The following is a 27,750-nucleotide window of genomic DNA, read 5'->3' on the forward strand; positions in this document are numbered from 1 at the left end:
CTAATCCTTTAAACCACAAACTCTTTGAGAGTGTTAATAGCCCTTTTAGATGGTATTTAATGTTTATTGGATAGTCTGAGGTAAATGCTATCAGAGTCCTGGCGCTGCAGGAAATAACCTGTGATCGCTTGATGTAGGTTATAGGAGAATCTGTGAGAATCAAAGAGGCAAACGGCCTCTGCCAAAGAAAACGTTAACGTTCACGCGACAGTTTGAGCACCCTAATGCAGAGCAACACTGGTCAGCCTTTATTTAATAGCCTAGCCTACTTTTGTTGTTAATTTCAATGGAAGTGTGTCTGCAAAATACATGTTAATGATATACTTGAAAAGAAAAATAGACAATTTAAGCAGGGTAAGTTTCATTGCCTACCATGGATGTAGCTATTTTAACCTTAAGAAAACTCCTTGATAAAAAAAAAAATACAGAATAAAAAAAAGGTAGGCTATTAAAAAACATATTGAATATGTTAAGCCTTAATACGGTCATATTAGCCAAATAATTGTTATCAATGTGTATAGGCTACCAAATTCTTTACCTTGAAACAAGTCTTTAATTGTCAACATTTTGTTGTGTAGTTCTGTTAAATAGGATAATAAAATAATTTGAAGACTATTTTAAAAGACTATTTTGACTTAACTGATAGGCTAATTTAGTTGTTTTTTCCCCACAAAACATTTTCACAGTGCAGTCTACTACTCTCTGTCAATTGAATTTCTTCCTGATAAATTATACTCCTACATAGCGTTGTCTTCTTGGGAGTGGGTGGAATCTCTCACTCATGGTCAGAGAGGGAGAGAGAGTAGTTTATGTAAATGCTCCATTTTAATTATATTAGGAGGACGGCCCTATTCTCTGCCCAATAAAAATGGACTAGGGCTGACACCTGGTTATAAACACAGGAAGGATTCCAAAGTAGTAATCGCAAATCGGCAGAAAAAAACCCAACCGGCATCTTCAAGAGACGCAATGACCTCCAGTAAAGTTGAACTGCCAGGAGAGGTGAAGAACGACCCGGCTGCGCTCATGGCATCTCTTCATCTGGTGCCCTCACCGATACCCAATCCTGAGATCAAGTACACCAAGGTTTGTGAGACGTTTTATAACTATTTTGAGAACGATAACATTTCTTAAACGGGAAATCTAAAACTTTGATTAGATGGCGCGTTGGATTTGTTAGGCTATACTGCGCGCAAACAAATGGTCAAGAAACGAAACGTGTTGCAAACATTATATCAGACTTTATGAATTTATACCAAGTGTTGCCTATATTCATTTTAATGTATGTCGACTCATAAGTACGGTCCGTGGTGATGATTAGGGGGCGTAGTAGCGACATGCATTTGGTAACAAGTAGAAAGTTTTGGCTATGGTTTGTAATAGCTCAGTCTTTAAGAACGCATTTGTGTGCTATATGCAAGACATTTAACGATTTTCCGTTTTATTCTAATCTAATAGGCCAGTCGTTTCTTTTTTCTTTCATGTCCGCGGAAACGGATAACGTGTGTGAAAGTCCAGATGTTAGGAGCCTATCCAGAGGTGAATTGATCATGAAAGTTTTCGAACATGATAGCCTTTTGACAAGTGGCTTTCCATTGAGATTTAATAATATAATTTTAACCAGTCAAGAAGTTTCGCCTTGAACAAGTTGTCATTATTTATGACTTTAGTTTCATTATAGGCATTTCGGTGCGCGTGAAGATCCGCCTCTCTCAAACTCTTCCTGTCGTACAGCATATAGATCAGCCTACATCTAAATTATTCTTAATTTCATTATGTTCTGTATTTAAAAAAATCCTCAATAACAACATTCGCAACATGTTTAATGTCGAAGAAGTTTAAGGATACTCGTATCACATAATGTGCTCAGGAAAAGGGCTATCCAGATGTATGAAGTTTCAGTAGCTTGCTATTAAATGTTTTAAAATGTAATGTAGTCGTTCCATAATATCCTCTCTAAAAATGACAAAGAAGTGCTGAATCATCCCATAAAATGATTAGAAAATATAATCTCCCTTGTTTTGTTGGTCAGGTCATCTTAAATTATGCTGGTTTTGAATGTAATAATTTTATTGCTGTGAGGTGAGAGGATAAACTCAAAGTGCAGTGCAGGCAAATTATTACTGTGGTAATAAGAGTAAAGTTCAGAGCTGAAGACACCTGTGACACACATACACACACACACACACACACACACACACACACACACACACACACACACACACACACACACACACACGCACGCACACACGCACGCACGCACGCACGCACACACACACACACACTGCAGCTCCTGCTCCTTGTCCTGCTCTCACCTCAAATGTTTCAGAAGCAGATGGGAGTATGAGAAGGATTCATCCTGGAATTTGAATGATCCGATGTGTGCTGGTTATATGGGTGTGTGTGGTGTTTCAGATTGGGCACTGGTGATGTGAACTCCCTTCACACTCTTCTCCATCTCACCCTTTCTCTCTGTCTGTCTCTCTCTCCCCACCCCCCTCTCAATTTGGATTTTGTTGTGCCTGGTGCAGCACAGCACAGGCTCTGATGTAACAGTACAAATATGTCCAATCGATACTATTCTCTCAAATGTAGTCTGTGCAGAGCCAAGTTTTTATTATTTGTGTAAGTCTAAGGTTAAACTGTTTTTGCGAAACTCCTTGGAGACTTATTAAGTTGTGTTTTCTGCACTGTTAAAGAGCAGTGCTTTTGCCAGAGACTCTGCGTTATGGAAATATCATTAATGGCTATAGTTAACATCTCGTTCCTTATCACTGTCAACCATTAATGTAAATTAAAAATTGTGTAAATATGTGATTCATTACACTTATGTACTGAATCACATCCCGTTCTGGCATTTTTAAGTAAAATAGTTTCTATCAGGTAAAGGGAGATGTACTGGCAAATAATTCAGTCAGGTAATGCAAAATAATCATTACAAAGGATATTTCGTAGCAATTACAGCAACTGGTGTACAGACAACATGCAAGAAATGTTTTTATTATAATAATGAATACATTGTGCAAAATTATTTATAGTATATCAAAATTATTTATTTGGTCCCACTTTATGTATTTAACTATACTGCATATTAGGGGTGGTGGCATGCGATTTTCACTTGTTTAACTTTAGTTAGTGTGTAATGTTGCTGCTTGAGCTTAAACAATATCTGCAAAGTTACAGCGCTGAAAGTTCAGTGCAAACGGAGATATTATCTTTTAAAGTTATGGCAGTTTATTGCCAACAAAAACGGCCGGTTTGGACTACAACGAGCTTCTTCCTGGGTTGGTGACATCATAAACCCTTGCTAGTCACCTCAGATATGACTTCTGCCCGTAATGGTAAGGGGCGTGCCGTTTCTGGACAACCTGCGCTTGGCACTTCAGCCAATAAAAATACATGAAACTACATTTGGCCATCTAACCAATCTAAGACCATTGCGTTTTTCGGAGGGATGGGCTTCATAGAAGCAGGAAGCAAACGAGCCGTTCAAAGGACAGTGGAGACAGCGGTGTGGAATAAAGGTAAAATATAAGACAAATACAGGGTTTTTAAAATAAAGAAGTACTAACACTTAAGTTATACTGTGCAACCAAGCCTAGAAAAAAACACGGAACCACCCCTTTAACATTTAAATTATTGATTTGATACTGTGCACTTACATTTTTACATTGTACTTATATTTTAAAAATGCCTACATTTAATCACATTTATAATGACATTGTTCTCCCATCTATTCCACCTTAAAAGTATAGTTCACCCAAAAGTTTTAATTCTGTCATGTACTCACCCTCATTTTGTACCAAACTTATATTCATTTCTTTGTTCTGCTGAACTCAAAAGAAGATAGTATGAAGAATGTCGGTAACCAAACAGTGGATGGACCCCATATGGAAGGCAGTGCAGGTTCCATAGCCATCAGCTGTTTTGGATTATTCTCCATATTCTTTAAAATATCTTCTTTTGTGTTAAGCAGAAAAAGAAATGTATACAAATTTGGAACAACTTAGAGGTGAATATTTTTTTTCTACATAGTAGACACTTAATATAAAGTGTGAGCCTTTATTTTACTTATTTTATTTATTGGAAGCCTTATTCATATAACGCTCAATACAATGAACGCTGCAGTTTTTATTTTGTTTCTTTCTCATGCTAAGTACAAATAGCCAGAATACTTGAGATTGTTTTCTGTATAGTAAAATAATAATAATAATAATAATAATAATAAAAATAGATTTTAATTATACCACACTGTTCATTTCAAAGAATCTCAAATTGCAACAAAGAGAAAAAAAAACCCAAAAAAATGAATAACAAGTAAAAATATAGAATAATACAAACAATCAATCTACACAGAAAACTGAAAAGAAACAGAGCTGATGGTGAACAGAAAACAGAAATGATGGTGAAATGACAGTAAAACTGCTACAAATGGACTTTGTGCCCCCCAGTAAATGTTTCATTCCACCAGTTATGTTTGTGCTTCTAATGTGACAGTCACTACACCTGCAGAGTGTATTTGTTTCAAACTTGAGTTTAAACATCGATAGGGAACTTATCTGCCCTGCCATTGAACATTTACCACTTGGCTCCCGCTTATCACTACACCATTATTATTTTTTTCAAAGTCCTGCTGTTTGTTGTAAACACCTGAGCTCTATATTCTTTAGTCCTACAGAATTTCCTCCTCACTCCACACAACATATGTGGGAGAGCTGGTCTGTAGAAGGAGAACTCTCTCTCTCTCTCTCTCTCTCTCTCTCTCTCTCTCTCTCTCTCTCTCTCTCTCTCTCTCTCTCTCTCTCTCTCTCTCTCTCTCTCTCTCTCTCTCTCTCTCTCTCTCTCTCTCTCTCTCTTTCTGTCTGTCTGCTGGCCCACTGGGCTGTTAATGGCACTAAGGAAGCCATAAATTTGTCACTAGTGATGGCTGGTTATTGATGTTTTCTCTTCTTTTTTTCTCTGGTTGGAAGAGCGAAAAGGAAAAGAAGGTTTATGTTGATAGGTGTGTGTATCAGTGTAATTGATTGGAACCCAAGAGCCTTTTTGAAAGAGAGGTGTTGGATTCCAGCAGGCCAAGTGATGATGTGCTCCAACCATTCAGTTATAACACATAAGTGAAGCAGACTCTTGAGATTAAAACCTGGGAGAAGAAAGGAAGCAGGAGACAGACTATTACTCTCTCGCGTTCCTCTGTGCCATGCAACTAATAATTGCATATTTGTATTAAATGTGGTTTCAGTTAGTGGTATTTATCAATGATATTCAATAACAATGAATGAGTATATGATATCTGCTTATGTGGCTTAAAGGTGTCATGAACTGCCTTTAAAAAGGGGGGGGGGGGCTACTGATTTAGATGACGTCAAGATGCGCACACAAAAGCTTTTCCTTGACTAAGTTTTCAGCTCTGAAACTTACAGGATATTCTTATATTGCCATGACCTTTTATAAAAGCTCAAGGGAAAGCTGATTTCTCAATTCTTCACCCATTTAATTTTTCTATGTATATTTGAATTTCAATGCACACCCTCATGTCGTTCCAAACTTTTTTGACTTAATTTTTTTGGTGGAAAACTAAATAATAATTTTAGTTTTCTAGATATTTTTGTCCATATATTATTGTTCCTACAATAAAAAGTTGATGGGCTCCAAAACTACATTTGATCAAAAAATATATTTTATTTTTCCCAATATCTCGATGTCTGATGATGCCATTTTCTTTATTGGGTGGACTATCCCTTATTTGTGTGTGTGTGTGTGTGTGTGTGTGTGTGTGTGTGTGTGTGTGTGTATGTGTGTTTGTGTTTCTATACTGAGAGCTTCATGGAGAAAGAGACACTTGATAGCCATTTGTTGGACATGTCTTTATATTTTAAGGGTTTAAGCATCCAGCCAGGACAGTAGTGTGCGCTAAAGTGAGGACTTTTGTAAGCTAATCTGGGAGACAGCTTGAGTGAATGAGGTAGGCCCCATCAATCCGTCAGTGCATGAGATAGTACAGATGGGAGTCAGGGGGGTTTTCTGCTCTAGAAGCTGTCCAGCAGGGTGTAATATATGGCCGTGTCTCACTGTTAGGGTCAGTGGCCCTGACTTACGAGAGTCTGTCCCATACCTCTGGAGTTTTTCACTTCAAAACCCACCATTTCTTCACATCAAACAGCGGCCAAAGTAGAGCATACACTGAGAAGCTTGATTTATTGTAAGCGGCACAGTGAGGACTCTCTCTCACACACCCTCTTTTGCTTTGACTTATAATTTCCCCCCTTTCTTACTCTTGATCTTTTCTTCACATCTTCCTCATTGATTATCTTTGGCTTTTGGACTGTTTTCTCCCTTTTCAGGAACGAAAAGCTTGGTTTGTCTCTGTATTATGAGCCATTTCATGGCTGTTCTTGCTAATTTCTTTAAAAGTTAAGCACAAATATGCTAACAAATATATTATGTTTTGCTGTTAAAAGAATATAAAACTTTAGCAGTAACACATTACAACATGGTTCAGTTTTATTAAAAGGTTAGTACACCCAAAATGAAAATTCTGTTATGCAATTCCAAATCTTTCTGCCTTTCCTCTTTGGAGCATAAAAAATGATATTTTAGATGAGATTAGATGATTAGATGAGAGTTTTTAGGCCATACAATGGAAGTTAAAGGTAATCCAAACTGTTCAACATTCTTCAAAGTATCTTCTTTTGTGTTTCACAGAAAAACATGTATTAATTAATGTTTGGAAGGACATGGGACATGGAAACAATGACAAACTTTTTGGTGAACTATCCCATTAACACAGTTAATGTTAGGGCATTTAAGGTTGCGTAATGCCTAATGTTAATTAATATAAAAAATAAATATAGTACATTTATACTAAATAAATATAATATGCTATTGTTAACTCATATGTATATGGAACATTAACCAGGATTTAAAAATAATGATAATGTTAATAAATTGAACCTAAATGTAAAGTTTTATCATGTTAGGCTGACATTTTATTCTGTAATGCTAAGCTTGAAAGTAGTGGTGTCCCTGTGAACCTGCACTGTAGACAATGTTTTTCACAATCTTGAGAAATGAGAGCAGCCTCACTCTCATGTCTTAAGCTCCCTCTTCTCCTATCCCTGGAGAAATATCCATCTTAAGTTATGTTTTGAATGCTAAAAACCAGCATAGGATTCTGCTGGATAGTTTGCCGGTCCAAAGCAGGAGTGATGACGAACCAGCTCCGTTTGGCTTAAGAAAAGCATGACTATGCTTGTCCGCTAGCTCTAACCAGCCTGGACCAACATGAAATCATGCTGGTTTATGCTGGATTATTCAGCAGGGGTAACATAAGTAATTATCAACATCTTGAAGTGTGTCCAGTTACAGAGTGAAAGTGAGCTGCTCTGGAAAGGATATGAAACTTCCTGTGCAGACCGAGACCCGGGCTGCAGGTGCCCTGCTAGAATCCGTCTGGCTCTGGAATCCCTGTTCCATGAAAACAAAGATAAAGTGCACATATAAAAAATAATCTTTTTTACAATGGCCAAGAAATGTTTGCCATTAAATATCCCTCATGTGTCTGAGCCATTAGAAGGTGCTGGCGGCCAAACAGATGTTTCACTGGCTGTAAGCGTGAGCTTTGGCATCCTCCGTCCCGTTCCTGTGCCGCTTCTTCCTGCAGTTGTGCGAAGCCTCCAGAGAGCTTAGCGGGGCAGATGAGAAACGAATCAGCACTTCAACTGCTAGAGTCATTCGAGTCGCCCCCCAAAAAGGCTCTTCTCTAGTTCTAGCTCTCCCAGAGGAACAAAGTCGACCTCCTGCTTTTGTGGGCGATAACCCTCTTTCCTGTGTGAATAATGCTGGTGATAAACATCTCAGCAATAAGGAGTATAAGCCGAATGATGCTGTCATCGTGTGCTGTGGGTCGCTCTTCCACAATCTGTTTATGATAGGCACTGCATATCTCGCCATCTAATTAGCTTTGCAGACGAGCACAGTCAGCACAGCGAGACTGACAGCTTGAATAAAAAACATGGAGTGATTCTAAATGTTTGCAGCTGTCTTGCGCTGTAGCCTGCACATTAAATCTCAGCCTATCCGCACTCCGTCCGCTTTCGGAGCGGCCTGTAGTAGAGTGTAAGCGTAGGATGAACTGGCAGCGCTTCCCTTTCTGTTTGTGTACCGCATCAAGTGGCTGTTTTGTTTACAAGATAATACATTTTCTGGCCCCCTGCTGTTGTAAACAAAATCTAGTTGTCACAGCTTGGCGGTTAGTTTTTCAGACTCGAGTTTGAAAGTTCTTCCAGCGCTCTGCCTCAAACAAACTCTACTGTATTTTCAGCTTAGCCACGCTGAAGATAGTTGTGAAAATGATGAGAATTTAAGTTAGTATATTAGTATAGATGAGAATGTTACTCAGTTAAAAATTATAAGAAGGTACTCATATGTAATTTAACTTTTAAAGAATGTTTTAAACTGATTGCAGTTTAAATCAGTTTAAACCCAAGACCTTTAGGAATACTTACAGATTTACAGATTTTTATTTATTTATGTATTTATGTAGGCCTATTTATTTATTTATTTATTTATTTATTTATTTATTTATTTATTTATTTATTTATTTATTTATTTATTGAACAATACTATATATGTATTTTATTTGAAGATATATTGTGGTAACTTATATGTCACTTCACAAAGATTAATATGGACCATAATTATGTCCACACCAAAATAAATGTATTGGCTGTAAAAGTTGGCATAATTTGAGTGTAGATCTTTTTGAGTGTAAATTGAGTGTAATTCACAAAAATGTACATAAAAAGGAATTATTTAAGTCATTTTGACCTGTAAAAACTTCTCTTTTTTTACTTCAGGTTTTTTTTACTTTTTACTTTTTACTTTAAATGAAATTTCTAACAAGTAAAACACATCTTTTTTGCCTATTCCATTTCAATAGTAAAGTTCGAATTCCTTGAAATAATGCTTAAGTATAGTAATGAAGTACAATTACTCAAGCTCTTTACAGCCTTGCTGAAGCCTCCAGCAGGGTTACGGCAAAGAAGCGGTGATCAATATGAATTTTTGCACTTTTGCACTTGCGTTCTTATCCCTTTTCTTTAATCAAAGCCAAAGTATAAAGAAAGCTTGAGAGTTGATTTACTGCACCGGCCTGTCGTTCTTTATCAACTTTCTCAATGGGAAGAGACAAAAGTCCGAGAGCCCCCAGAGCTCAGGGAAGACTGGGCCAAATGGCCTCTAATGGTCGCCTTTTTCTAGTCGTGATTTAGATGGCCCAGTCCGCTGCTCACCCAGCATTCCCCTCTCCTCCATTCCGGGGTGCCATAAGTGTGGGGTTACGTAGAGCATAAAGCTACCCACCGTCTGCATTCTTCCCCGGCCCACTGGCCTGTCACAGTCTGCCCCTGATTTAAGGCATTCCACTACAGTGGCCTCTATAAATTTTAAAACTAATTCGCTCCTCTACGGGGCTTTCTGTTTTTGTAACAGGCCCTCGGCTCGACGAGGCCACTGACACTTTTATGAAGTGCTCCAAATGAGAGTCAGATTAAAGGTGGCCCCCTTAATGCAAGAGGCCTGTGAGGAGCGAGGGAGAGAGGGAGGCAAAGAAAAAGGAGTCTGAGGTAAATGTATCGGAGAGGAATCAGCATGGTACAGACTGATACCTACCCTGTCCAGTAGTGATTTATTCATGCCAATTTTAGGGGAGACATGGAGTGGGAGTGACTGAGGCGAGCTTGAACCGCCTCCAAGTCAACTGGCATTTTATACCTGTTCTAAAGTAAACACGCCTCATGGTTTACAGCCAATTAAATTGTACTTAAGCCTGTAAGTTTACATTAGTAAACATGTTGGTGAGTTTGAGGAGGCCAATGCAGGGCCGCGGTTCACTTTGAACTAGACCTCTTCCTCTACACAGATCAAAGAAAGAGTAAATGTGTTCATGTAGAACTGAACTGATGCTTTAATCTGTCACACGTTTGTTAAATAAGCAGCATCTTTGTGCACTTTTTGTCTTTAACTGAATGTGTGAAACTGTACATCTTGAAATCACACTTGCCTTTTATGTTGGCCTATGTTGTGTCCTTTAAAAACAATTTGTGTGCATAAAGAAAAAGGTATTTTTCTTTTCTTCTTTATCGAGCTTGAAAAATCCATCTTTTGGAATCTGAGGCGGTTGTTTTATGGGCCGCTTCTTTTAACGCATCACCAGAGCCAGAGTGCGGCCCGTGTTTTATGATCTCGTAAACGAGCAGTGATGTTGTGAAACGTGTGTCTGTGTGAATCTCTGTGTTTGTGTGTGCATATATGCACTTGTATCTGTGAGTGCTTTTGTGTGTGTTGTACGTCCGACAGGGATTTATCTCTCCTTTCCCCTTTCCCCCACCTCTTTCTGTCTGGTTGTTGGATCACTCCCAAGAGAGTGATATTGGGCAGCACTGCAATAGCATACGGTTCCCAGAGATTCCTCTCACACCACAACCACGAAACGCACTGAGATTAAACTTCATGATGATGCACAGAATTTTAAAAAAGGTGGACGAAGTACACATGTACATGAGGAATAAAAGAAAAGTATGGAGTTAAAAAAGTTAATATTCTGATTGATATTCTGATATTTTTTTGCAATCTGATATGCTGCATCCTACTGCTTTGACCTATCTGAGGACGGAGGGGTAATATAGACATGCAAATTTAGAATAGAGCTTAGGATAATAACAACATAAGTAACATCTCAGCCTCTGAGGATGAGGTTTTGAGTCAGACATGACTTGTTCAGAGAGTTAACTGCAGACTTGCTCCGACTATATATATATATATATACAGTGTTGGGGTAACTCATTACAAGTAACTTCAGTTACATAATCAGATTACTTTTTCCAAGTAACTAGTAAAGTAATGCATTAATTTTAAAATTTACAACAAAATATCTAATAAGAGTTACTTTTTCAAATAAGTAACGCAAGTTACTTTATTTCCCCAAAAATAAAACTTTTGTTTGTTATATAAAAAACAAGCCGAGGTTCTTAAAAAGTAACTAAGTAATGTAATTAGTTACTTTTTAAGGGAGTAATGCAATGTTGTAATGGATTACTTATAACTTATAAAGTAACTTTCTCCAACACTGTATATATATATATATCTTCATAAATACAGATATATCTTCAAAATGTCAAAAATATCTTCAAATATTATAGGTATACAAATTAGTACAGATCCTAGAATTGGGATATTAGGGAATATTAATTTGTCAATCTTTGTCAATCTTGTGAATATATCATATTTGTCAAGTATTTTCTAGAATTAGATGGAACTGCTGGGAAAATGTATATTGGTGAAGTGAAAGATGATTCACTCCCCATCCAGACGACAATGGATCTATGAACTCATTTTATACTGCTGCCCTAAGAAAATGATTTTTAATGTTAGGAAATCTCTGAGAACTTTAAAAAAAATATGGGGCCCCTTTTTGAAACATTTACCTTCTCTAACTGTAAACTAAATGCAATGTCATCTGTTGCCTTTTTTGTTAGTTTTTTGGTATAAGAAAAATAAAGGTTACAATGTTATGTATTTATGTGTTCATGCATTATAAATGAAAACAAAACTGTGAAAAAAAAGAAATGGCCTCACTGTTATGAAAACTAAACAGTATCTTTCTCTTCTCTCCTTGTAGATTTTTATTAATAACGAATGGCATGATTCTGTGAGCGGTAAGGTCTTCACTACATACAACCCGTCTACAGGGGAGAAAATCTGCGACGTCCAGGAAGCAGATAAGGTGTGTGTTTTTTTTAGCAGAGTGTGTATTTGGTAATTGGTCAAACCATTGCCAGAAACAGGTTTGGCACAATTGCTCTGCTGGACAACATTTAGTCGTCCAGCACCGCTATTGTGCTTCTCACTTTCAGCCTTCACTCAGCATGAATAAGCATCCAGCATTGAAAGAGAGGGAGGGAGGGGGCTGTAGTTCAGTCTAATGTGGTTAAGCAAGCTAGAGGCTGTAGTTCCTCTCTGTAAATCAGGCAGAAAGTGTGGAAAACTAGAATGGATACAGGAAACAGAGACCCCCTGAACGTGCAACTGGGGAAGTCATTGAGACTCATCCGGAATGAATGGATTTCATTTGTCCCAGAGGTGGACAAACACCTGTTTACAAGATAAGGTTATATCATTAAGTGCTCTCCACTCTCTCTCCTCCTCTTGTTTCTATCTCTCTCTCTCTCTGTTCTTTGCCTTTCTGTTAGGCTGATGTGGACAAAGCCGTGCAGGCTGCGCGTTCGGCCTTCTCCCTGGGTTCAGTATGGAGAAAGATGGATGCATCTGAACGCGGGAAGCTGTTGTTGAAACTTGCTGACCTAGTGGAAAGAGACAGTGCCTACCTTGCTGTGAGTTCTCCATCCAACACTCTTAGCAGACCCAAACATTTTAAATGAATTAACCAAATATATCTTTAAAATACTATATATAATCAGTAACGCTTACAATCAGGTTAAATTTGTTAACATTATTTAATGCATTAGGCATGTCGTGAACAATAATGAACAATACTTTTACAGCATTTATTTGTCTAGGTTCATGTTAATTTCTGCATGTTTGAATACATATTTAGCATTTGAAATTGAATAAATTTATATTAGTTTATAATAAAATAAATTCAGGTACTGACAGATGGTATAACAGTGTGTGTGTGTAACAAAGCAAAAACAAACATCAACCAACAAAGACAGTGCACAGGGAGGAACTAATATACGTGATGGTGATAAACTATCACGAACAGCTGTGGTGATGATTAGTGTCCAATGAAACAAATGAGTGGTGGGAAACTCAAACAAAGTCCATGAAAACGAAACAACTGAATAGACATGACAGACACCCCATTTAACATTAAATAATAATGACTAATCTAAGCTTTTTGGAAGGAAAACAAAGTTTGAAATAAATTAAATTAAATATATTTTTTATATAAATCACATTTTAATTTAAAGGGTCACCATTCCTACACTGTTAAAAAAATCAGGTTTCCATTTGAACATTTTCTATTGACTGAACACATCTCCATTTTTCAGATGGCCGAACTGAATTTCTGTGAATTAAATTGCATCAATTCACAGATATTCAATTTGGCCACCTGAAAAATTTAGATGTGATCAGTCACTAGAAAATGTTCGATTGGAAACCTGATTTTTTTGTGTGTGTTATAGTGTAAAGATCAACCAAGATTTATAAAAACAATAATTGTTAATAACAAGTGGTTGTCCTGATCTCTCCCCCATCTGGCATTGGTCATAAAACAGGTAGTCCCGCACCACTGGCAGAGATCCACACTTATCTTTTTCTGATTGATTAACATGTGGGAGAACTTTTTTTGTTGCTCTTTACAGAGTATAGGGCTGTCAAAAAGATATCTTATTTCTTGAGACACCTATTCTAATGATATCCATCAGGTAGAGACAAATATAAATATATAATATACATTTATTTAATATATATATGAAAATTGATTCCAAAATTTTTGCTCAACTAGAACAAAAATGCCCGACCCATGCTATCTTGTTGACATCAGTCCTCACTTCCTCATAACTGTCACCTTCACTCACAAACCAGTGGTCCTCTGGGCAGACTTAAACCAAGTCTCATTCTAGTCAGGGCCAGTTTTCGGTGAGTTAGAATCAGATTTAACGGGACAGAGCCATCTGAGCAGACAAAGACGCTCACAACAATAAGCAAGTGTCTAATGAGTGGGCCTGTCTGTCTGCCTCAAGCCTATTGAAGCTTCATGGCAGCAGCTGTAGGAGTTGTTGTTTTTCTAACATTTTTGATTTGCTCTGCAAATGTCTGAAACCCATGATGATGACAACACAGAGTTGAGAGACATGACCTTTGGGTGCTAACGATCACTTAGGTTAGGAGCGAAACGTAAAAGAGAGGTATTGTTCCGTGCCTTGACGTGCTTTTATCTCCGGCGTTCTTCCGCCATGGACATCTGCTTTTACTTCCCACTCACAGAGATGTGTCTGAAGAGACAGATTCAGAAACAAAAGTGCTATGTTTGTCTTTGTGTGTGCAGCTCTCTAGAGCGCTCTGTGGCCATTTTGAATAAATCTCTTTCATGTTACAGTTTAGACGTTGTCTTAAATGGACTGAAACAACAGATTTTCTCCATCCAGCTCTGAACAAGTGTCAGAGTGAATTGCTTTGAAAGAGAAATGCGATGTCCATGTGGTTACGATCACTCTTTATATCAATCTAATCCCACGTCGATAAGAAATCATGGCTGGCTGACATAGAGATAACAAAGTCAGGTCTCTGGTGATAGCTATATGAGTATCATGTTTTCCTAGGGGAGCAGATGTAAGTGTGTGCTTTAGATATGCTTAGTCTGAATGCAGCATGGGGGGGTGTCAGGTTTAATTCCTACGAGCGCTTTTTCATCACACGCCCACACTCTCATCTGCCTTCTCTCCTCCCAGACCCTGGAGTCTCTGGACAGCGGGAAACCTTTCCTCCCATCCTTCTTTGTGGACCTTCAGGGAACCATTAAAACATTTCGATATTTCGCTGGATGGGCAGATAAGATCCACGGTTCCACGATTCCAACTGGTAAGCTAACGCTCATCCTGTCATAAAACTTACCCAAAGAATTAGACAACATGTAAATTAGGGGGAACTTCGACCTCCTTAAATAAGGCCTGAAGCCCCCCAACAAAAGGAAATCAAAACAAAGGGTTTGGGGTCTTAGAAGTATATTATTTTGTACACATTCAAGACCATGTTTCTGCTGGGTTTTTAGGCATTTCAGTAACACCAAAAGTAAGCAATGTTTTACCTCACAGTAAACAGGTGCTCACAAAAAGAAAGATTTAACCAAAGCAGTGGGCCGTTAGAGCACATTTGTTTGGCTGTATTAAGGGATGGGGCATAGAAAATGTAAATATGTCATATATTTCCCAACATATTACTTAAATGTTAAATACAATTTATTTTAAATATACATTTAATATTTAATTATATTTAAATTATGTTTGACTGGGGGATCAAAATACAATTAAGTTCTTTGCAAGATGTTCTATAAAAGTTATAAAAGAAATGTATTTTATAAATCCTTATACAAATCCTTAACACATACTTTATATATACAGTTGTGTTTCTTTCAATGTATATGTACACTGTCATTCAAAATGTAATGGTTAGTAAGATATTTATTGAAAGAACTGATTTTCTACCTTAAATAAATGCTATTCTTCTGAACTTTCTTTTGATCAAAAAATCCTGAAAAGTCAGTTTCCACAAAAATATTAAGCAGCTCAACTTGATTCAACTGTGATGATAATAAGTTCTAGTTTCATAAAGTGATAGTTTACCCAAATTGAAATGTGATGTTTATCTGCTTACCCCCAGGGCATCCAAGATGTAGATGACTTTCTTCTTTAGAACACAAATGAAGATTGTGTTGCAAAATCTATAAGAGTAAAACAAACATGCACAGACAAATCCATAATAAACACTGTAGCTCTTGACGAAACTTTAAGACACGAAATTAACTTTTTTTTGCAAGAAACCGAACAGTATTTATATAAATCTTTTGACCTCTAATACACCACTATGTCCATCAGTTTTCAGTGCGTGATCACTTCTGGTGAGTGAGGTCAATGCACATGATCTGATGTACATTGTCCTCACTCACCGGAAGTAATCACACATGTAAGGCTGTTGGACATAGTGGTGTATTAGACGTAACAAATTATATAAATACTTTTTGGTTTCTCGCACAAACCGATCGTTTCATCTCTTAAGACGCCAGCGTTTTGTCACTAGCCGCAGTGTTTAATATCGATTTGTCTATGCATGTTTTTTCCCCTCTGATTTCTGAACGATCATGTGACTCTGAAGACTAGAGAAAAAGTCAGCTATGCCATCACAGTTAAATATTTACTAATATTTCACAATAATACTTTTTGTACCTTATTTTTGATCAACCCTTGTGAACATAAGAGATTTCTTTCAAATACAAAAAAAAATCTTCCTAATTCCAAACATTTCAACAGTAGTGTATATTAGATATTTATTTAGCAAATTGGAGTAAAGTACATTATATATACCTAAAATCCTATAATGTTACTTATAAACTGCGTGATTATGAAAGCTGGTGAAATAACAACGCAGAAGCATTTCGCATTTCGGAGAGCATGGAGGATACAGACTCACTGGACTGGAAACTGTCATTATGTGAATGCAGCCCAGACCTTTAGGTGCAGGCCGTCCTAGACATTTTAGGAAGTTTGACCTTGAGCAGAGAGAGCGCAGCTTTAAGCTGGGGTAGAGCTGTGTTTTCTCTGAGGCCTGCAGGAGATGTTGTGGGGTTATGGAGGTGCACTGAGGGTAAACAGACGAGGTCCCGTAACAGTTATAAATCTGAGTGCTAATGGCCGCCCTCCTGTGGAGCGCTGCCATCGGTGGAGCACAGTGACAGCTACGGGGCCGAGGGGCACTACGGGGCACGGGGGGGGCACCGGGGGTCTGTTCTGGCTAATTTAGTTGTTTGAAAGGAACGCGGCAGGGAGCCTGGAGTCTACGGGACAGCAGCAGACTTGCAGCTCTGATGTCACGGTGCAGCCATTAGTGTGCAAGTATGTGAGTGTGTGCACGCGGGGGAGATTGTGGAGCCGTCCTTCAGGGCCCCCCTGTCACATGGGCCACATGGGTTAGAGGGAAGCGAGAGAGGTGTCCGCCGTCGGGCGTCCGTGTAATTATTGTGCATTCCAACACTGTCTGTCGCCACCGCTTTCTGATTGGCTTGCGCTCTAATATTTGCGCATATACTGTCCTAGGCGGTATATAAAGCACACAATCCAGTCACTCTCGCATTTGATAATGTCTCCGTCACATTCGCTCTCTCATCTTATACAAACAAGCACCCATGCCGCTGCATGCTGTTATGATACGATTTTCTCAGCAGGAGGAATAAAAATGAGGAATGGAGGGGGAAAGAACTGTAAATCCCCCTGTCAGCGCTGGAGCTCAGCACTGGGCCTTTGTTGTGTTGCTAAACCAAACTTGCATAGTGGGAACTCACAGTGATTTGCTTTATTTCATTTCCAATCTCATCCGTAATAGAATTACAGCACAAACAAACAGAATGTGTGTTTTTGGCCTTCTCTTATCTGGCCACCAAGTGAGATGAATCGCTGGCATGCCTCTCGTCCAGATGCGTTCCGCCAACTGCATGTTTCCACAGCGAGGGATGGAGTGATTGCACTCTTTTCCATATTGCCATAAAACAAAAACAAGGTCTTTTGTAGACGGTCATATTAGCTAAAGCTCTTTTGACTGAAAACTTTAGTGTACTGTTAGTAAAAATGTCAGCTAATATGATCCCTCCTTGCTCTGACACCATTGATCTTAAAAACATCCATGTGCAATATATAATGTCATTTATTTTCGCATCTCAATTTCATTTCAGCAGTCTTGATGTATTGCCCAAGAATAAGAATAAAGTGTGTTTGAACCATTTTAGCCTGTGCTGACTAATGGTTCCTTTTGTTCTTTCTGTCACACAGATGGGGAATATTTCACACTCACCAGGCATGAGCCCATCGGAGTGTGTGGACAGATCGTTCCTGTGAGTTCTTTGGCTATATAGTTTGCTTAAAAATTCTGCTATCTCCACGGTCCTTATTAGGGAGTTAGTCGAACACCTTAGTGAGGGATGACAGGCTTGTTGAGGTTTGGTAATAATATTCACTTAAATCCTGCTCCTTATTTAAAATCATCTGCAGGCTTGCTTTCAGATCTGCCTCCATCTAATTAACAAAGGTTCTTTTTCTGTATGTAATTTGTTTAACTCGGATGTACTTCATAATACAGACGATAATATCTGTCATTATTTCGGTTAAATCATGACTTTAAAATACATGTTACTGAAAGTGTTCTTTTCAGCCACTACAAACAGACTGGTAAAAGGAGTCCATGTCCCATGCCAGTGAGGCAGAAATAGTGAGAAAAGGGAACTGAGAAATAATGAAATATAAAGGCAGGGCTGAGTGGGAAATATACTTGAAGGACAGAAATAGAAATAAGGAAGCAGAATTGTGTCATTTTATTTTGACGATAAAGTCTGTGCTTAGCACTCTTGACTTCAGTTCATGACATGAGAAATGACAGCGCACACCAAATATTCCAATCTGCTCCGTCTAGCTAGCAGGACATTGAGCCTTAATAGAGAATGTTACAAGCAACAAAAAAAGGCTGAACTGATACAGAGGATTGTGCTAACATTTAGTTTCCAAATGAGTGTGCAGGAGTCTGAAATCATTAGCGAAGTAGTTATGGTCTGAAGAAACAAAGATATGTGGTCGTCTGAACGAGCTCCCACAGTAAGTTCCTGACCTATGTCTGTACAGTGGAACTTCCCCCTGGTGATGACAGCATGGAAATTGGGGCCAGCGCTGAGCTGCGGGAACACTGTTATCCTGAAACCTGCTGAGCAGACCCCTCTCACCTGCCTCTACATCGCTGCTCTGATCAAAGAGGTACAGCAAAGTCATTTCACAGCGTTGTTTTGAATAAAGGGATGAAACATTACGACATCTGTCAATCTATTCTGACCGCGTCGCATTCATAATACAGCAGTAAAATGATCAAAGTGATACAAAAGCAACATCAACACACATTCATGCAAATGAGTGATATTTCATCATTGGTTCTCCACTACTCCCAGACCTTTGTTGTTCTTCCTCTCCTTTTCTCTGGGATTAAGAGGCCTACTTTCTCCTCTTCCTTTTGATGTTCTGTCCATCCTCTCTTCCACACGGCCTGTAGGGAGGTCGGGGTGGGTCTGGATTCCCCCTCCACGGCCTGTGGTGTTCTTGGCTCAGCTCTTGTCTAAAGCTTTTTCCTCTCATACTGTTTTCACAGGCTGGGTTTCCACCGGGAGTCGTCAATATTTTGCCAGGCTACGGGCCAACCGCGGGAGCCGCGATCGCTTCGCACATGGGCATAGACAAAGTGGCGTTCACAGGATCGACTGAGGTAATTTTCCTATTGGACAATGGAAGAATCACACCCTCTTCCATCATCCTCTTTTGTGCCAGTTTGCCATCGGCCCTGTTCCGAATGGCACTCTTGATGTGGACGCATAGTCTTGTGGTAGGGGAGCTGTGAAGTCCATAAGACCAAAGGATGTCACATTTGAGATTTTTGGCATTTTAGTGTAAGGCATTTGGGACCACTAAGAATGAGCTCTTGGTGAGTAAAAATGTGCAAAAATGGTATATTTAGGGGTATAACAGCTTGTCACTACACTGTAAAAAATGTTGGTTGTTTTTTGTTGGTTTAACTTAAAAAAGTAAGTAACCTGGTTGCCTTAAAATTTTGAGTTTATTGAAATAAAAAATTTGAGTTGATACAATGAAGGAAATTTGTTTAATAAATAGAAACTCAAAATATTTTTGTATCTGAACCACATAAAAAAATTGATAAATCATGAAAATAGAACTATTTGGCATGTTTCACTGAATCATCAGAAATAAAACACAAACAATTACCCAATATGCTTACAAAATCTTTTAATAATCTTTTAATAAAGGTTGTCAAATCTCAAAAAAAATTTCATTGTATTAACTCAATATTTCAATTTCAATGAACTCAAAATTTTAAGGCAACCAGGTAACTTTTTTTCTAAATAATTTTTTACAGTGTAGAGCATTACTCTTAAAGGGACAACTTTGTACCTTATTTAACCCTAAAAGGTTCATAGTAGTACCTTAAGAGCAGTGTTGCCAAAGTTACTTTGAAAAAATAATCTGATTACTGATTAATGATTGCACCTTTAAAAAGTAACTTACTTTACAGATTACTTGATTTTAAAAGTAACTAAGTCAGATTACTTTATTAATTACATTCAATACCGACAACACCCCTGTCGCCTCAACATAGAAAGGACAACAGGTTTTGCAAACACTTACTTTATTGGAAGTGCATTTTTAACGGTGACGTCAACAATCTGTCAAATGAAAAAATATTTCCTGAAAAAATACTCTCCCCGAGATGCAAGAAGATAGCAAAAACATATATATATACATTTTTTTTTTTTTTTTTTTTTTTTTTTACTTAGGAAAATGACTAAATAGTAACTCACAGTGACTTGGATAAATTACTTTAATCTGATTACTGGTTTGGAAATAGTAACGCGTTAGATTACTCGTTACTGGAAAAAAGTAGTCAGATTAGAGTAACGCGTTACTGGCATCACTGCTTAAGAGTACATATTACTAGGAGCTAATATGCACCTTTTATGAACAAATATAAAATACAAAGTTGTCCCTTTAGCCCACTTGTACTGCCTCAGTGACAAGCTGTTTGACCCCTAAAGGTACAATTTTGAAGGCTTAGTGTGTTTATACTGCTGGTGACTATAATGAGAAGTCTAAGGAAGTTGCGTTTATAGGGGACTGTCTGATCTCATACTACACACGCTCTCAAGGAATGCTTAGCAGACCACCTGCTTCTCCAAAATCATTTCTAATAAACAGGTTTTAGGTGGATGTGGTAGTGAGATGTTAATCCACAGGTGGTCTGTCATAAGCATGGAACAGAAACAAATGGACACTGTGCCGCCTACTTGGACACCTGAGTTAATTTACACTTTATAAGTGTTCTGTGCATACTGTATAATGACTACCCTTTCTATTGAGCTCTATGCGTCAGACATTAGACTGTTACATTGTGGCCCCTGGAGGAAGAATGACTCTTTGAAGCCAACTGTATAAATTTAATAGAAAGCCAGGGACTGAAAATAGGCACCGTGTTAGGAAAAGAGAATTTACTGCTTGAAAATAGGCCTCACTGACAGCGACATAACTCTGCTGTGACAGCGTATTTTAAACAGTGATTATTTCTAGTTACACTTGCTTCGCTGGTAAGAACCCTTAAGCTCTTTATTCAATTACAGCATCTCATAAATCGAAATATTTCAGTGTATGTTTTGATCTGTTCCTAGATATGTAGTATGTGTTTTGTTATTAATTGAAGTGAATTTGGTGATGTTTAGAGTAGATAGAGCTGAGGCTTATTAGCTTGACCGGAAAAGCGGGTTTGTTTACATGCCCAGTTATAATTGAGCCACAGAGGGGTTTTTTGCAAAGGAGCTACAGTCGTCATCTGTCTATCCAAGTGTACATGAATATTTGGAGAATTAAATGCTAAGTTGAAAATGACTACAGTGGTGAGGCCAATTGTTGTTCGATTAACTTGGGTACGTGCTGAATCTGAAGCATTATTTCAGCCTGTTGGTCTGGCTTTGCAAAAAACACATTTCAGTCATTTCAAGGATGTATTAAATTGATCAAAAAAGTGATATTCAATAGCCTACATTTATGTGCAAAAATGAAATCTGTTTAGAATAAATGACCCAAATTTCAACAGATTAGAATCATTTCTGAAGGGTCATGTGGCACTGTTTTTTTTTTTTTTTAGATTTGCCATCACATGAATGAATTGACATTTTTAAAAATATTAAAAAATACAATTCAATATTTTAAATTGTACTAATATTTCACAATATTACTGCTTTTACTATATCAAATAAGTGCATAAATAAATTAAAAAGTCATACTAATTCCAAGCCTTAAATGGTAGTGTATATTAGATATTTAATTAGCATTTTGGAGTGAGGTACATATACCAAAATGACAGGAGTAATGATGCTGAAAATTCAGCTTTGCCGTCATGGAAATAAATTACATTTTAAAATAGATAATATTTAACATTATTACTGTTTTATTGTATTATCTGAACTAATGAGCATGGGTGAGCATAAGAAACTTATTTCAAAAACAAAAAAACTCTTACTGACCTCAAGCTTTTGAACAGTATAGTGTAAATGTACTTTGTGTTTATCTTCACTGTTAAAGAAACAGAGAATCATGTTTGTGTGTTTGTATGGACAAAAGACTTCTCTCACTGATAGGAGTACAAACAGAAGAACTGTTTCCACAGAAAACAAATTAAGCTTGTGCCCTTGAAAAGCGCTTGTGGAAATGCAACAGATGTTTCTTTTTGTGGGAAATGACAGTTAAGTCACTTCCCAGTTCTCTGATATTTTGATGATTGCGATGACTGTTTCTTTCTTTTAAATCAAAATGTTATTGATAAAACAAGAATGTGATGACTGAGACTCAGAAAGAAACATCAACAGGCCCCGAAAATAGTGAAATGAGCGCAGTCACTCTGAAACCTGTCACAACCCACTCGTCTTCACCCACACTTCCACTGACTGACTTTCACAGGAAACTCATCACCATACACCCCACCCTCTCGCCCTTCCTCTTCACTGGCAGCAGTCGGCCACACAGGGTTTCGCTCCTCTCCTCGCGTCAGCACTGCTGCTGTGGGTGTTGCTGGACTCTAATCTGGACTTGATTAGGCAGCCGAGATTTCTCATGCTGTGCGTGTGTGTACATACACAGACTCTGAGTCACTTCAGCCGTCTGTGTATAAGGGAGGACTGGACCAGGGGCGTGGGGATAAGGGAGCATCTCATAGAGAAAGTGAAGGATTCTGCCCACTGCTGAGTCTAGCTAGTCCTTTAGTGACAAGTGCGCAGTGTCATTTTTTAAATTAAGAATATTTTATATGTTTTAAATGAATCAAAAAGCACATTAAACCACATTTTAAAATCGTTATATTTTTTTCTATTGTCATAATGGAAATCACACCAGAAGTAAATAAATAAATAAAGTAACTTTATTTCAGTAGAACGTTTTTAAGCAACAAGTTTTTTTTCTCCAGTTATTAATGTTACACCAGTTACTGCAACCAATCACTATATAATTTTTATTTCATGTCTGAGCTGAGGTAATCACACTGTCGCTTGATATTGAAAAGTCATATTAATTCTAATAAATCAGTTTATCCTAGGCGATTCTCTCCCTTATATGTGGCATTGGAAAGTGATTTATTCTAGTGAATTGGTTAATTCTGGTGTTTTTTTCTCCTCCTTATATGTGGCGTGGGAAAGTCTAATTCATTTTAGTGAATCATTTGTTCAGATGCTTCTTGTAAATTAACTGATTCACTTCAAATTAGTCACATTATACATCAGTATATATATTTTTTAATTTACCGTAAATGTATCAGTTTGATGCTTGTCATCCATTCAATTCTGTTTAAATATGAACTATAGGCTATTAATAAATGGCTATACACTACTGTTCAAATGTTTAGGGTCAGTAAGAATATTTTTATTAATTAATCATTTTATTCAGTAAGAATACATTCAATTGATCAAAAGTTGCATTAAAGACGTTACAAAAGATTTTAAATAAATGCTGTTCTTTTACACATTCTGATTACCTGTTTAAGCTTTGCTATAGTTTTACTACTTCAGATTATAATTATCTTGTAGCTTGAAAAACTAAAGTAGCTTCCCCGTAAACACTCACATACGTACACCATCAGGGAGAGTTAGGCCTTGACGTTCGTGCAAAGAGCCCAGCTTTCATTTTTCCACTGAACGAGAGTGTCAGATGGAACTGAGGAAGATTGTTTTCCCTCCGTCTTCTGCACTCTCCCCTTCTCTTTCCGCTATCTGATGGAAAACAGATAGAGAAAATATTCACTGTCAGTAAGTATGTTTTGCGGAAAGGAAAAATGTACAAATGTTTGTTTATGGTTAGGAGTGCCTCTAAAGCGCTGAGCTGGCTGTGAAGATTGAGAAGGTCTTTCTCTCTCTCTCTCTCTCACACACACACACACACACACACACACACATTTGGGAAAGAATAGTTTGATGTGAGCATAATGTTCTCTGAGATGTGAAGCAACGCCACGACCAGCAGCTGTGCGATGTCTGCAGTGCTTACAAGGGCCTGAACAGCATGTAAGAGGAGAGCAAGTCCACCGCTAATGTAAAACTTTAGATGAAGAGAAGTGTGAAATTCAGGTTGGATGCGACTCGATTCAGGGAAGAGCTGCAAACAACATGGAATTATGAAACAGTAGACTTCTGTTAAAAAGAAACGTGCTCCTTGAGTTCGGAGAAACCAAAAGCAGACCGATAATCACACATCCATATGTTTTCATTTATGCACTAACAAAGCTAATAAATGCATTTTAAGGGTCTTGTTTCACTGTTATTTTGTGACTCCAAACTGTGTTAAGCATCCTACACAAATCTGCGGTCAGCTTTTCCTGTTCTCGATTACTGTCAGATACGTACAGATTGCGTGTAGGACATTCCATTCTCTTTGGCTGCCACTGTAAGCACTATAGATATTTAAGATGTGAGCCGCTCAGGGGCCTGATAATGCTGCTGGTTGTCTTGTCAAAGGGAGCCTCCTCATGCAGCAGGATTTATTAATGGCAGCATCCCACTGATGTTGAGATTTAGTAAAAGCTCCTCTATGGTGTCCCAGTGAATAAAGCGGCTCTCCTCTCTCTCCACAGGTAGGCAAGCTGATCCAAGAAGCAGCAGGAAAGAGCAATCTGAAGAGAGTCACGCTAGAGCTCGGGGGAAAGAGTCCCAACATCATTTTTGCAGATGCTGATTGTAAGTATTCAGACACTGTTTTACGGCCGCCCTCCTGTTGTCCTGCTGCAACAGTTTGTGCACAGGTGCTACTCCAGAGACCTTCTCTGTCACTTCACATCAAAGACCTTCAGGGATCTTTAAAGGCTGCGTCTGGGCAAAAAAAAAATTGAGCGTGTTATGTTTCGGAGGGGCCCATGTACATGCAAATGAGCTTATCTCACTTCCTAAACTCCTTGGTCCTTAGTATCTCTAAGCAGCCCACCAAACCTCAGCGTAAGTCTGAGCTTTAAATGTTTTCAGCAGCCGTGAGCACGGCCCCCCGTAAATCAGCCGAATGGACCCTGCCCGGACCCATCACACCACAGCCGTAAATCTGCCTGCTCCATTAACCCCTCAAAAGCCACAGCCTGCCAGTCCACCCTTTTCCCAGGTGTCCATTATCTCACACAGATGCACATACTCACATGTATGTATGCATAAACGGCAGACACACCAGAAGAACAACGGGAGAAACTTTGACTAGATAGCTTCTTAACTATAGTTGAGAGAGTCTCTCTCTGCTTATGCATATGCCATGTATAGTGCATTGCTGGCAGATGTTTAATAATGTTCTTTCTCTCTTTCTTTCTCTCTCTCAGTTGAGCTGGCAGTGGAACAGGCCCATCAGGGTGTTTTCTTCAACAATGGTCAATGCTGCACCGCTGGCTCCCGTGTCTTTGTGGAGGAGCCCATTTATGATGAGTTTGTGCGAAGGAGTGTTGAGAGAGCTCGGAGAAGGACAGTGGGAAATCCCTTTGACCCAACCACTGAGCAGGGACCTCAGGTAAGACCCAATTAATGGCCTAAAACAATAGAACGATAGAAAATATACCATAAATAAATCATAAAGTCAGTAAGATTTAGTTTGTAAAGAAATCTGTTATTCAGCAAGGATGCAGTCAATTGATCAGAAATGGGATTACAGAAATGTTTATATATTAAAATATTTCTATTTCAAATAAATATATATTTTTTTAGAATCCTGCTTTTTTAAACATTGATAATAAGAAATGTTTTTGAGTACCAATGAGCACATATTAGAATGATTTTGGAAGGATCATGTGACACGGAAGACTGGAGTAACGGTACTGAAAATTCAGCTTTGACATCACAGGAATAAATTACATTATGTAATACAATATTTCTGTGTTTACTATATTTCTTAATCAAATAAATAAACAAATAAATAAATAGTGAGTATAAGATTCTTCTTCCAAAAACATGAAAAGTGTTTCATGTCATTTCAAACTTTTGCATGGTAAAGGAATATTTTTATTTTAAATATTACCTCAAATAGAAATGTATAGCAAAAATCTGTGAGTTCCATCAGAATTGAAGGTGTACGATGAAACATTAATAATCAAACAGGACCAATCATAGTACTTGTGTAATCTACCAAAAGTATTATTTAAACGTTTGATTCCTGTTACAATAGTTCCATATAACCACAATAAAAAAAGACAAGATTCAGTAGTTGATCAAGTCTGTTTGACTGCGTCAGGTGAGTGCGGAGCAGCAGAGGCGTGTACTGGAGCTGATTCAGAGCGGCATCACTGATGGAGCTAAACTGGAGTGTGGCGGCAAAGCTCCTCCTTCTAAAGGCTTCTTTGTGGAGCCCACAGTCTTCTCCGATGTGCAGGACCACATGCGCATTGCCAAGGAGGAGGTAAGCTTTCTCCATCTCAGAGTAAAATTCCAATTGAAATTCAAATGTCAAAGTATTATTACAATAATAATAATATGCGTTTTGTAGATATTTGGGCCAGTTCAGCAGATATTGAAGTTTAAAACGATTGAAGAAGTGATCGAGAGAGCCAACGACACAGAATATGGCCTGGCAGCAGCAGTCTTCACCAAAGACCTCAACAAGGCCATGACAGTCTCTGCAGCTGTGCAGGCCGGCACTGTCTGGTAAGAGATATTTCATATCTCCAGATCCTTACTCAGAATAGAAAGCTACCCTAATGCCATCCACTTGTTTTGTTTGGATCCCTCATATTATTGTGTTATATGCACACCTTCATTCCAGTCATTTAAATAGGATTCCATGTGATTGTAAGGGTGAAATATTACACAACATGGATTTTTGTTTCCTGCCAGAATGAAACTAAGTTTGTGAAATGTATTTTTTGTTTTACAGGATTAACTGTTATAATGCCCTGACATGCCAGTGTCCTTTTGGAGGATTCAAAATGTCCGGCAATGGTCGTGAACTGTAAGTGCAATAATAAAGGATGTAACATAATGAGCGAGTTTTCTATACATCTTTGTTTACGCTGACACCCTTGTTCTCTTTTTTCCAGGGGTGAGATCGGACTGAAAGAGTATACAGAGGTGAAAACCATTACGATTAAGATGTCAGGGAAGAACTCTTAAAGCACAAACATGTACGTTCCTAGCAGTGTGAAGTCTTTCTCTGAGGTTAACCACTAGCCATTATCCTTTGGTTGTCTATAGTGGCAAAATACCACACACAGTAACCACCCATCACTTCTGCATTGGAGCACGTCTTCTGCTGCATCATGAACTACCCTTCATCTCCATCCCACTAGCAGCTCCACGTCCACCGCCACCATTAACTGCCTACATCCATTCCAGCTGTGACCTCCCCTCGCCGGCTCCACTAACCATACTAAAGCACTCGGAGTCATGGTGAAGGAGGGCTATGCTTTTGACCACTGCACCAGCAGCGTGCAGAAACTAACAGACTGCGACCGCTCTCTCTGATGATCTCCTACGTTGAGTGTTTTCACACACCGGCTAAAAGGAGGTGTGTTGTGTCAGAGGGGTGTCATTCTCAAACCTCATCATTAACTTACCTTTCCACTGGGTAGAAATCTAGTAGGCATTTGTGTTTTTACTAAGACCACTGAAGCTCTCAGAAAAAAAGATGTTTTCGTTGAATGAGTATTAATTCTAAAATTTGTGTAATTGCTTTACGTGTTTATTTTTTCATTTTATTGTTTGATTGTTTTTACTGTGTATAACTTTGTCGATGTCTTGACCAATGTAAACAAAAATGATTTACCTCAAAAAAGAAAGTAAAAAATCAGTGGTGTGTATTTTTGACAAATGACTCCTCATTGATGCCCATTTGTTGTTAGGTTTAAAGAATGATGTACTATGAATATAGAAGTTAAGATATAGAGTAATTTCTTCATTAAAATGTTTTACTCAAA

General features: G+C 38.2%; 1 protein-coding gene across 1 annotated transcript; it reads left to right on the plus strand.

Moving 5' to 3' along the window:
• The first annotated feature begins 814 nt into the window (after positions 1-814).
• On the plus strand, positions 815-27,750 carry aldh1a2 (aldehyde dehydrogenase 1 family, member A2). The gene is made up of 13 exons (XM_067442085.1): positions 815-1,086; positions 11,678-11,782; positions 12,249-12,389; positions 14,475-14,604; positions 17,562-17,623; positions 18,405-18,533; positions 18,919-19,032; positions 24,448-24,550; positions 25,171-25,355; positions 26,073-26,237; positions 26,325-26,482; positions 26,712-26,786; positions 26,875-27,750. Exons 1-13 carry the CDS (start codon positions 970-972, stop codon positions 26,945-26,947), a joined length of 1,557 nt encoding a protein of 518 aa, XP_067298186.1. The 5' UTR covers positions 815-969; the 3' UTR covers positions 26,948-27,750.

Source organism: Pseudorasbora parva, chromosome 1 (genome assembly GCF_024679245.1).
Source record: "Pseudorasbora parva isolate DD20220531a chromosome 1, ASM2467924v1, whole genome shotgun sequence".
Classification (NCBI taxonomy): domain Eukaryota; kingdom Metazoa; phylum Chordata; class Actinopteri; order Cypriniformes; family Gobionidae; genus Pseudorasbora; species Pseudorasbora parva.

Excerpts from the sequence above, each read along its gene's own strand:
- aldh1a2 (XM_067442085.1), top strand. The coding sequence starts at position 970 with ATGACCTCCAGTAAAGTTGAACTGCCAGGAGAGGTGAAGAACGACCCG. Across the intron at positions 11,783-12,248 it reads ACGTCCAGGAAGCAGATAAG|GCTGATGTGGACAAAGCCGT; the intron begins GTGTGTGTTTTT and ends CCTTTCTGTTAG. Across the intron at positions 25,356-26,072 it reads CCACTGAGCAGGGACCTCAG|GTGAGTGCGGAGCAGCAGAG; the intron begins GTAAGACCCAAT and ends TGACTGCGTCAG.